A 12,557-nucleotide genomic window follows, 5' to 3' on the forward strand; every position below is an offset into this window, starting at 1 on the left:
TAGTTTCAAGCCCTATTATTCCTTGAAGCGTCCATTTACTCCATGGAATAGCTTCTCTGCTATCTATGTTTTCTCTTATGAAAAGAAAGATTCAGAGCTTGCCGATTAGCCGTGAAAGGAGGAGGATGTATATGTATGTATTGTTTAGCTAGTCGCCATCTTGATGAGATTCTGTATGAGAAGGAATTTAATACATGAACTAAACTAAAGTAAGTGTGTTCGCATATTATTTAACTGATTATTATTGACAGTGTCTGCTTACTATGCTGTGTTGCACGGGATCAGTGGGGAACGTTTGATTTACACTGGACGAACCTGCCGTTCGGTATGCTCAAGATATCCAGTTACTTCAAATAAATTGGCTAACACAGTCTTACCAGCAGATCTCCGGTCTTCCCCATGTGATCACCGAAAGTTAATAATTATTACAAATGTTTTCAGGAGATCGACTGACAATTTTCGTCGCACTGAGACTTGGAAATTGCTTCACTGCCTTATGGAATTTAAGTTAAGCTCAATTTAATCAGGATAGAACAGTATTGAATCGTGTGAATGTGATTAGCCTGCTTTGTGAATGAAAATTCCCTTGACATATGCATGTTTTTACTATCCTGATCAGTGAAGCTAAATCAAGCCGGTGTGAGAGAAGTTTTGAAATTTTTTGAATACCACAAAAAAAATATATTAAATTTGGCGATCGTGACAGGACGTTGTTCAGTTTTTTCTCCTCAGTATTGCCTTTACAATTACAGTCATTATGACTACCCTCATAGTGTTGTGATTGATGTTGATTGCAAAAACGAACGTGTGCATTAATGTCCCTTTCTGCACTTGATCGGTTAAATAATGTAGCTTCATTGATAGATCTCGTTATGGGTTCACTTCCTTGCGTGGAACGCAAATCTTCTCGAGATAGGTTTAAAGATCTCTCAATGTTTTCTTTCCATTGTTTAAGTTCTTCGCCTAGTTGTTCTCTGGCTTCTCGCAAACCTTTATTAAATAAATTTTCTTCAGAACTCTTGGTCATAGATTGTATACCTGCTCTGACCGTATGTTCAATATTGTCTGAAGAAATGCTTTGCCTTTCCAAACTTAACTGCGAGAATTTTCCTGTGAGAATGTTTACCTTATGATCAACCTCGTCTTGTCTCTCCTTTATGTTATTTATGGATTTATCCAAATTTTGGATGTCCTTCGGAATCTTGTCTTGTGATTGTCTCAAATCCTGCATATCTGCTGACATCTCGTTTACTTGTTGTTTTAATTCATCTTTAACTTCAACTAATACCGGAATTACCGCCATAGAACATTCCATCTGTTCTTGTGCTTGAACTATCTGTGGGATTGACTCGACCTGCTCTTTAATAGTATCAAGCTTAGTAGCAACATACTTGGTTAACTCTAGGCGTAACTTCTTAGCATTTTCATTACACTGCTGAGTGGCTTGCTCAATTTGAGCAGCTAATTTTAATTCTGTCTTTTCATTCTGAATTTTCAATTCTTCTGCAGTTTTATTTAATTTATCATTAAGTTTCTGAAAACTCTCTACTAATTTATTATTTAATTCCACTTGATTAGCTTCTAATTGCTCATTCAACTTTGTTTGATTAGCTAGTAATTGCTCCTGGACTTTCACTTGATTGGCTGCTAATTATTCATTGATTTCCCTTTTAGTCTCTATTTGCACTTTAGTTAAGTCTGTTACATTTTTGGCTAACAGTGTTAACTGCTGCATGATTACAGTCAATGGGTTTATTTCATCCTGCTCAGATGACATCAAAACACTTAAGCTTTGTTGTGGGGCCTGATTAATGCTCCCGCTAGGCACTACTTCAGTTAAGCTAGCGTCTAATGTTTCACTAACCTCAGAAACAGCTGAGGGCTGTTGTGATTCGCTCTGCTGTTGCATTGCCATTTTATAAGCCGCCCTAGTAAGAACCATTAATACACAGAACAACAAACATATAAAGTCACTCGCATCTAAGTTAATAATGTCACTGACCTAAACTTTGCATAATACTCACTTATAATAAACACTTCCTATCTAAAGTTCAACCCAACAGTCACTCAGTCAATCCGATTCAAACCGATAGACATTTAAATAGTTACTCTAAATTTCTATCTACAAAAATTTAATTGTATATTGTCTGGCCTGAACGACGTTCTCGTAGGTTGTGACAAAATTTTGACTTCTGGAACAGGCCTTGTCTTCTTTTCTCTCGTGCACATGCAACATAAAATTCACCCAGTGTTTAAGTAATGCTCAAAAATGTGTCCTGTCACAGTGAAGCCAAATTTAATATATATATATTTTTTTAATAATATTGATGATTTCTTATATTTGTATTAAATATGCACAAAAACTAAAAATCAATTGCAGCAGCCAGATAATCTTTACACCAAATTTACAGGTGCAATAATTATGAGCTTTGTACTCTTGAAAGGTAGTTTTTTCTTCCCCTTCGCATATTTGGCCCAGCATATTTATAATATGAATGTACAAAAATATATGCACAGTATAAATTAAATAATGATTATAGTGTGTGTGTGTGTGTGTGTGTGTGTGTGTGTGTGTGTGTGTGTGTGTGTGTGTGTGTGTGTGTGTATACTATAAATATTCTCTGGTAAAAAAAAAAAAAAAAAATCTATTTTACTCTTTGCATTCACTTTTTACTGCTTCATTTACTCCCTAGAGTCCTCCTCTACTTCTCAACGCCTATACTCAGCATAGATAATATGTCTACATACGCTATGGTAAGTCCCACTATCCTACAATCCATCAATTCCTCAGAGTATTAATTAAACTGACTTTTCTTAAATGACTTTCACGATTAATTCCACTCTAGCTTACGTTCTCTTTCTTTGCTCACTCCTCTTCCTTGTTTATCCCCTGCTCACTACTGCTTTATAGTTGTTCCACTAACTCCCATGCTTCTGTTTCTCTTTGTGAATGAGTTTATCACCTCCATTCTTTCTTTACATTCACCTCTTCATATGTATACCTACAAAAAATTAAAAAAAACAAATGATGTAGAACCGTCATAGAATATATATTTATTGGAATGACTCCTTACCCTCTCCCTTAAAACCCACATCCTTTCGTCTTTCCCTCTCCTTCCTTCTTTCCTGATGAAGCAACCGTGGGTTGTGAAAGCTTGATATTTGTGTGTGTGTTTGTGTGTTTCTTATTGTGTCTATCTACCAGTGCTTTCCCGTTTGGTAAGTCACAGCATCTTTTTTTAATATATTTTTCCCATGTGGAATGTTTCTTTCTATTATATTCATATCATTAATTTGAACCCAACAATTACGTTTTTTATTGTCACTGTTGCATTTCAAAATCTTTTCTGTCATCTTTCTTTCTCGTTTTTGTTTGTGCAAGTAGTTCACTTTGTATTCACCTTCCCTTTTTTCCGTAATATACCATACAATTTATCCTGTCTATATATACTCAATAATACGTAATTTACTTCCAAACCATAACCAAAAAATTTTTAACACTTTCAACACTACCACTGCTATAAAATCCACTGTTCCCAGTTTACAAACATTTCTTGTGTAACCTCGTGAATGTTATTTCACAGCTTCAGTTACTTTCACCTGTTAAACAACCATTTCAGTTAGTTCTAACAACTTTCGTTTTATTTCCATTCACATTTTTCCCACATAACCGATAATTTTTTAGCAGCTTCCCACAGGTTTTAACATTATTTCTTCATCAGACGATTGTTAGCCTCATTTTCATAATCTGCCACCACATAACCAGTCCTTTTAGTACATTTACACGCAATTTTTTCGAAATTTTCCCGTATTTCTCCACCCTTTAATGTGTTTTGGAGGCAGCACAACCACCTAACCTTTGTGCACATCATTGTTTACCAACCCAAGCTCACCACAGGATCAACATAGCTCAGCTTAAACCAACACTTTTTCGACTTTTTTTCACACCAGAACTCCAGTTGCTTTCTACTTCACCTTCATCTCTCCCCATATATTTTTATTTTCACTTTAGCCTCATGTTACACTTTCCACCTTCTAATACCATGTCACCCTCACAACATCCCCACAACGACCTCATTAAGTTTTATTTACATTCCCTCCGCAAACATGCCTTCGCCCTAGCCAGATTACGCTCCCATATTTTATTCACTCAGGCTTGTCTGACATTTGGCATTACCCCTGAAGGCCTCACACTCACAGTTCCCATCTCTGACTGTAACCCTTCTTTCCGTCAGTCCCTGTACCTGTTCCAAACTGAACAATCCATAGCCCTCACCCACCTAATCCTTCACCTACACGTCAACTCAGCCATTGAACACACCCATCAACTCCTATCCCTAATCAAAGTCCTCAATCTTTCCTCTCCCACATCTACACCGGCTGTTCAGAGCATCCTCCTACAGGCCAACTGCAAATTAGAACAGCATGCCACCCTCCACCTCAAAAAACTATCCAATATCCTGGTTTCCCACCCGCGGAAAGCCAACTCACTCACCCTCCACAACCTTTCCAACAAACCTCAACCTCCTCTCATTGCACACAGACCCAGTCTCTCCCATCTACTCAATCTCCCACTTCCAGCTCCAATCCCCCCAAAACCTCTAAATTCTAGTCAACACAATGTGGAACCACAATACCCCAATTCAGTAGTTAACCTTTCCTCCAAACCTCTCCCCCAATCCGAAACCTCTGCCCTATCCAAAGGCCTCACCTTCAGCCCCACTCCAAGATTCAATCAAACAGCCCTTGTCAAAGATTTACTGTCCTACACTCGTAGTCTCTGCTGGAAATATCACTTTGCCATGAAGAAAAATAATCCTAATCCTACTCCCAATGATCCAACTCAAGACACTATCCAAATTGAACCCTGCCTGGAACAGTTCCGTCCTCCATCACAGCGGGACCCACCTCCTCTTCCTCAAACTCACCCTCTCCAAACCTGCCAGGAATTTCTCACTTCCAGCCTTGCCTCTCAATCTTTCTTGAAAAACCTTAATCCTACTCCCAACATCACCTCAGCTGAAGCCCAGGCTATCCGTGATCTGAAGGCTGACCGATCCATCATCATTCTTCCGGCTGACAAGGGTTCCACGACCAGTGTACTTGATCATCCTGAGTATGTGGCTGAGGGACTGCGTCAGCTTTCAGACAACACTACATACAAAGTTTGCCAAGGTAATCCCATTCCTGATGTCCAGACGGAGCTTCAAGGAATCCTCAGAACCTTAGGCCCCCTACAAATCCTTTCATCTGACTCCATCAACCTCCTAACCCCACCGACACCCCCACCCCTACCTTCTACCTTCTTCCTAAAATTCACAAACCCAATCATCCCGGCTGCCCCATTGTAGCTGGTTACCAAGCCCCCACAGAACGTATCTCTGCCTACGTAGATCAACACCTTCAACCCATTACATGCAGTCTCCCATCCTTCATCAAAGACACCAACCACTTTCTCGAACGCCTGGAATCCTTACCCAATGTGTTACCCCCGGAAACCATTCTTGTAACCATTGATGCCACGTCCCTATACTCAAATATTCCGCACGTCCAGGGCCTCGCTGCGATGGAGCACTTCCTTTCACGCTGTTCACCTGCCACCCTACCTAAAACCTCGTTCATCACCTTAGCCAGCTTCATCCTAACTAACAACTTCTTCACTTTTGAAGGTCAGACATACCAACAATTAAAGGGAACAGCCATGGGTACCAGGATGGCCCCCTTGTACGCGAACCTATTTATGGGTCGCATGGCGAAGGCCTTCTAGGTTACCCAGGCCTGCCAAGTTATTGATGACATCTTCATGATCTGGACTCACAGTGAAGAACAACTCCAGAATTTCCTCTCCAACCTCAACTCCTTTGCTTCGATCAGATTCACCTGGTCCTACTCCAAATCCCATGCCACTTTCCTCGACGTTGACCTCCATCTGCCCAATGGCCAGCTTCACACATCCGTTCACATCAAACTCACCAACATTATGACCTCCATTATGACAGCTGCCACCCATTCCATATCAAACAGTCCCTTCCCTACAGCTTCGTGGCAAACGAATCTGCTCCAATCCCGAATCCCTGAACCATTACACCAACAACCTGAAAACAGCTTTCACATCCCGCAACTACCCTGCCGACCTGGTACAGAAGCAAATAACCAGAGCCACTTCCTCATCCCCTCAAACCCAGAACGTCCCACAGAAGAACCCCAAAAGTGCCCCACTTGTGACAGGATACTTTCCGGGACTGGATCAAACTCTGACTGTGGCTCTCCAGCAGCGATAAGACTTCCTCAAATCCTGCCATGAAATGAGATCCATCCTTCATAAAATCCCCCCCACTCCACCAAGAGTGTCTTTCCGCCATCCACCTAACCTTTGTAACCTTTTCGTTCATCACTATGAAATCCCCAAACCACGTTCCATACCGTCTGGCTCCTACCCTTGTAACCGCCCCTGGTGTAAAACCTGTCCCATGCACCCTCCCATCACCACCTACTCCAGTCCTGTAACCCGGAAGGTGTACACGATCAAAGGCAGAGCCACGTGTGAAAGCACCCACGTGATTTCCCAACTGACCAGCCTACACTGTGAAGCCTTCTATGTGGGAATGACCAGCAACAAACTGTCCATTCACATGAATGGACACAGGCAGACAGTGTTTGTTGTAATGAGGATCACCCTGTGGCTAAACACGCCGTGGTGCACGGCCAACACATCTTGGCACAGTGTTACACTGTCCGGGTTATCTGGATACTTCCCACTGACACCACCCTACCAGAACTCTGGAGATGAGAACTTTTCCTTCAATATATCCTCTCTTCCCACTACCCACCAGGCCGGAACCTCCACTAATTTCAAGTTGCCACCCCTCATACATAACTTGTCACTCAATAACATCTTTGCCTCTGTACTTCCGCCTCGACTGACATCTCTGCCCAAACTCTTTGCCTTTACACATGTCTGCTTGTGTCTGTATATGTGCGGATGGATATATACGTGTGTGTGTGTGTGTGTGTGTGTGTGTGTGTGTGTGTGTGTGTGTGTGCGCGTGCTTGATATTTGTGTGTGTTTTTTATTGTGTCTATCTCCAGCACTTTCCCGTTTGGTAAGTCAGGAAACATTGCACGTGAGAAAAATTTAATATTGTGTCTATCTACCAGCGCTTTCTCGTTTGGTAAGTCACAGCATATTATAGTATGCACAACGTATCATTACAGGTGATACATATTAACATTAGATCTCACTCTTTCTTCCCACCAGATACTGGAAGTCATTCGAACTGGCATTGAAAAAGGACCAGAGTCAGGATATGCTGCAGAGAGTGCTGCATTTGGACAGCTGGCAATGACTCCACAGAGTAGAGGACTAATGGGTCTTTTCAAAGGACAGACAGAATGCAAAAAGAATCGCTTTGGTAACCCATCTCATCAAGTGAAGTAAGAGCAATATGGTTTAAAAGAGAGTGATAAACTTTAAATATTGATAATTGTGGTTTTGTACTGAAGCTGGTCTTCTTAGGAACTGTCAGTATTTGATTTTCGACACTTGACATAAATATAAGCTGAATTAATGAAGATATTGTAGAAACTCCAAAATTGCACGAAGTCCGTTATTTCGTATTACATGAATCATGGTCATATAAATTAATAAAAAATAGTAGCATAAGCAAGCTTTTCGTTATTTTCGACTATAATGAAGTTAAACCTTGACTTTCACAATGTTTTTAATTGCAGTTTGCACCATTACTGACGAACTTTCTTCTTTTAAGCAGAGAAGCATGAGTGTACTTAAGTGTTTTACACGTTGAAATTTATTATTTTCTGTCTCTCAGTTGAAGTCTTGATCTTTTTCCAAGAAGTTTACTGGTTGATCTCCAGATTTCAATATTTTATTGGATAACTGAACAATCGTGGGTGCACGCACACTTCCATATGCATGCTTATCACGTGTGTGTGTGGGGGTGTGGGGGTGTGCTCTACTCCAATAGGATCAGAGATGAGGGCAGAAACATTTTTTAGCCTGTGCTGTATAGGCTGTCCTGCACACCAGTTGTGTTCTGTACAAATAGTATTAGCCTGCCTAGGTTTTTCAAGCCTTTGATCTGAAGTAGGTTGCCTGCACAAGGGGCATGCTGGGGAATGCTAATGGCCTGCTTAACTGACCTTTTGTACAAGGGTTACTGACTTGTGCGGATGGGTGTAGTTGGAAGTAGGTTTAGATGGATAGAGGAGGGAATGGTGTTACAGGAGGGAGGGGGGATGGGAGGCATGAAGTTATGGATAGGGAAATGCACAGGAGGGAATGTAGAGGGAGGGGGTAGGAGGAAGGAAATCGAGGGGAAGGAGATCAGTAGGATGGAGGAGGAGGATGGCAGATAGAGGGGGAGAAAGATTGGGTGGAGTAGTAGATGGATAGGGTGAGGGTAGAATTGACAGAGGGACTGAGGAAGGAGTAGGTAAACAGAGGGGGGGGGGGGGGGCGGAGAAGAAGATGGATAAAGAGAGGGGGTGTACAGAGAAGCAAGGAGGAGTAGGCAGAGTGGGGCTAAGGAGATGGACAGAGGGCAGAGTGATGGGATAAGAAGGGTGTGGACAGGGAGATGGAAGTAAGAGGAGATCATGGGTGAGAGCAGGAGGAGGATATGGACGAGGAGGGAAGGAAGGAAGGAAGGAAGGGGAGATGCATGCAATATATTTGTCTAACATGTATGCGTGTGAAACCATGGGGAAAAAGATAAGTAGGGGGAGAGGAGGGCAGGAGAGAGAATGGACAGAGAGGGGCTCCACGAAAGGATTGATAGAGAGAGGGGTAAGGAGAAGGGAGAATAGTGTGTGTGTGTGTGTGTGTGTGTGTGTGTGTGTGTGTGTGTGTGTGTGTGAGAGAGAGAGAGAGAGAGAGAGAGAGAGAGAGAGAGAGAGAGAGAGAGAGGGGGGGGGGGGGGAGGAGGAATAGTTGGCTGAGTGGGTTGGGAAGAGAAAGTGGCTGGGGGTACAGAGGTGGGGCAGGGTTACGGAGGAGATGGGCAGAGAAAGGGGACAGAAAGTGTGTACAGGAAGAGGGGTGATGAGTGGGGGGGATTGAGAGGGACCAAGAGAAGAGAGAAGGGGATTGCAGGGGAAAAGAGATGTTTGTGTTATATGCATATGCGGGTGAAGCTGCAGGTATTCAGCTAGTTTTCAAAAAGGGTTTATCAAACTTCCTGGCAGATTAAAACTGCGCTGGACTGAGACTCAAACTTGGGACCTTTGCCTTTCGTGGGCAACTGCTTTACCATTGGAGCTACCCAAGCATGACTCACGCCCCGTCCTCACAGCTTTACTTCCGCCAGTTCCTCGTCTGCTACTTTCAAAACTTCACAGAAGCTCTCCTGCAAACCTAGCAGAAATAGCACCCCTGGAAGAAAGGATATTGCGAAGACATGGCTTAGCCACAGCCTGGGGGATGTTTCCAGAATGAGTGCTTCAGTAGCTCAGATGGTAGAGCACTTGCTCGTGAAAGGCAAAGGTCCCGAGGTCGAGTCTTGGCCCGTCACACAGTTTTTATCTGCTAGGAAGTTTCATATCGGCACACACTCCACTGCAGAGTGAAAGTATCATTCAGGATTTATGAAAGTTGACAACCTTGACAGTGTACAAGGAAAAGGATAATTGGCCTAGGCACTGCCTAGAAAGGGAACTGGTCAGCAAATAGTTAGAATACTACATAAACTTTTCTTGTTCTTCTCTACCTGTACACGGGAAGTGAGGGACCTTACAGCAGGTACTTGTCTTCCGCCGTTCGGCCGCCGGGTTCATCTTTTTCTCATAACTGTTTTTTGACCTGCACATACAAATGGTGATGCGTAGTAGGGCGAATTTGTTTCTCACACTCACCTCTAAAATATCGGGTGTTCAAAACAGTGGAAGGCTGAGTGGTTCTAGAATTTACTCCGAAATTCTCGAAGCACTACGTATTCCCTCCCCACCCCCCCACCCCACCTCCTTAAATGGAATACGCGATATTTTGTACAATCATCATGTAAATTTATATCACATACAATTCTAACAATGTACATTCCAACATTGATCTTTGTACTCATTTAGAATAAATTTTAGGTAATGTTTCATGTATTCTACTCTTGCTCTATTTTGACATCAACTCTGAATATTCCATTGTGATCTGGTAAGTTTTCCTAATAGTTAGGGTTTGTTAGGACTCTGTTTCAATTTCCAATCACAAACTCCAGGTGTTCACGACACTTGAGTACTTTATTTTATTTCTTTGTACTACTTCTTTAGTATGCAATGGCCTTATTATTTATAAACTTTTTATAGTCTGGAGGAACTGTGGCCAAAATAAGTGTTCCTATTGACACTCATAAAATGTAATAATGCTACCAAAATAATTTCTACAAACTTTTGTGACTTTCATCATGATACTGCCCTTTCCCCTCTAGAAACAGTACGTATACCTCACATTACGGATTGATCCTATGAGTACCCTTTCTCCTTCTGTTTTGGTAGGTGCACCCCTTTTTATAATTCCTATTTTCCCATGGTACAGGTTAATCCCCTTCTTGGTGCCCCTGTCCATACAGTATAGGTCAGCTTTTCTTAGGTCTGCCTATCTGCCCTTTTCATCAAATATATGCTGGGTGCATCCTCCCTTATCCTTCTCGAGTAGGCTTCATGGTTCATTACCCTAGTATACATCTTTATGTACAATATAACTAAATATTATCTGGTAAAACTAAAAATCTGCTTCACCCTTCATGCTCGCCTTTTCATACTTCTCTTTTATACCTTAGAGTCCTCTTTTACTTATCAACTTCTATGTTTCCAGCATCTACTTCATGAATACATACATTGTTCAATATATAATATGTTTACTTAAGTTATGAGAGTCCCACTATCCTACAAGTCATCAGAATATTTGTTAGACTGACATTCCTGAATAATTATAACAATTAGTTCCTCCCTGACTTACGCTTATCAGTTATGCTCTTCAACAACATGGTAGTTTTTTTCAAGTACCTAGGCAATGTAGAATCGTCACAATGAACAGCCATAAGTGCATATTTCTCTATGTGCACGTTCTTTCCCCCTACAACACTTGACGGTTCTCACATCCTTTTAATCCAGACTTTCCTTGTTTGTGTCTTTGTGTTATGGTTTGTGTATGCGGAAGTGTGTTTGTGGTGTTTGTGTAGCCTGATTCCTCAACCTACTTCTATGAAATAAGTTGAAGGTTATTGGAAACCATGGAAAATAAGAACTTCAGTGATAGAAGTATATGCATATGGAAAGAGGGAAAGATAGACCAGTACTCAGATGAGAAGTAAGAAAGGAAAAAGTAGAAATGGTTGCTAAAATCAAAGAAGAGAAAGAAGATAGTCCCAAAGACTGGAAACCCTTCCCATCCCACCTTCCCCAGGATCCCTACTTCGCGAGTACTTGAGTGAGAAGCCGAAGGAGGTATGATGTTAAACGTCTCCTGCAGAACAGACATTCTCACCTTCACCTTTGAAGTCACTGAAGAAAAATCTTAGCAACCCCTACGGAACAGCAAATGGTGAGGAACCAGTCACAGTTGTCTGCGAGGGTTGTCTGAAAGGTGTGATGTGTGTGTTGTGTTAGTTGTGCTTTTACCTACACTACCCACCCCTTTCAAAACTAATATAAACCCTCCCCTATACATCACATATCATAAAGGGGTAAAACAAACGTTCTGCATTACTTATAAAATATGTATTATGTTATCACAATTATGTAATGATTCATACAAAATCATATTTTCTATTAATCTAACATGCTTTGCAGTTTATTAATCTGCACCCAGGTTTGTGTAGACCAACGGCCTAAGAGATTACATTCAAATAGCGGCTTAGGTAAAAATAAGACCTAACTATACGTGGATGGCAGGAGAGACTGGCTGGCTAGGTAAAAATAAGAGCTAACTATATGTGGAGAGCGTCAGCTGCTGTTGGCATTACAATCGGGGCCACCGCTGACTAGAGCGGAGTGTGAAGGCGACTTAACAGGCACAATCCTCTTAACAACCTGTGTAGAGATCTAGCTGTGTTGGTAAGCGAATGTGTAATCAGCACCGGTGGGCAGCACTGGCGCCGGTGGCATTGAATTTTGGTTTCAGCATCATTGTTGGCGAGTGGATGCAGAGTCAGCACCGGTGAGCAGCAGCTGGTGCAGTCCATGTCAGTGGCTGGTTACTGCATCGGCGTGATGGACGTGTGTGAAGACGGCTTACTCTCCACGCTCAATCTTGTTAGTCGAAAGGTTGAGGTCTTTTCTCTGGATTTTTGCCGCTGTTACTTTTGCATGTCTTTTACTGTGTTGTACTTGCAACTTTCTTCCATTGGTTTATTGGACTCAATACAATTAGTAGAAACAGTTCTCATATCTTGCTATGCCTGGTTGCTATGGCAACTCATATCTTCTTCCCGTTTCCGTCTTAAAATTCCCACTTTCTTCGGGTCCTGTTACTTGGGTCGCCACGTTCTAACATTTTTCGGTTGACAAGACACGTGTGGTATTGGGTTGCAAGGCTCACACATCTCTCAAGT

General features: G+C 41.9%; 1 protein-coding gene across 1 annotated transcript in view; it reads left to right on the forward strand.

Annotated features, from left to right (window-relative positions):
- LOC126484343 (trifunctional enzyme subunit alpha, mitochondrial) overlaps positions 1–12,557 on the forward strand; it is a 140,206-nt gene that overhangs the window by 99,540 nt on the left and 28,109 nt on the right. The window contains exon 6 of the mRNA XM_050107795.1: positions 7,259–7,434. Coding sequence (XP_049963752.1) covers positions 7,259–7,434 — 176 coding nt within the window. The remainder of the gene's footprint in view (positions 1–7,258; positions 7,435–12,557) is intronic.

Source organism: Schistocerca serialis, chromosome 6 (genome assembly GCF_023864345.2).
Source record: "Schistocerca serialis cubense isolate TAMUIC-IGC-003099 chromosome 6, iqSchSeri2.2, whole genome shotgun sequence".
Taxonomy (NCBI): domain Eukaryota; kingdom Metazoa; phylum Arthropoda; class Insecta; order Orthoptera; family Acrididae; genus Schistocerca; species Schistocerca serialis.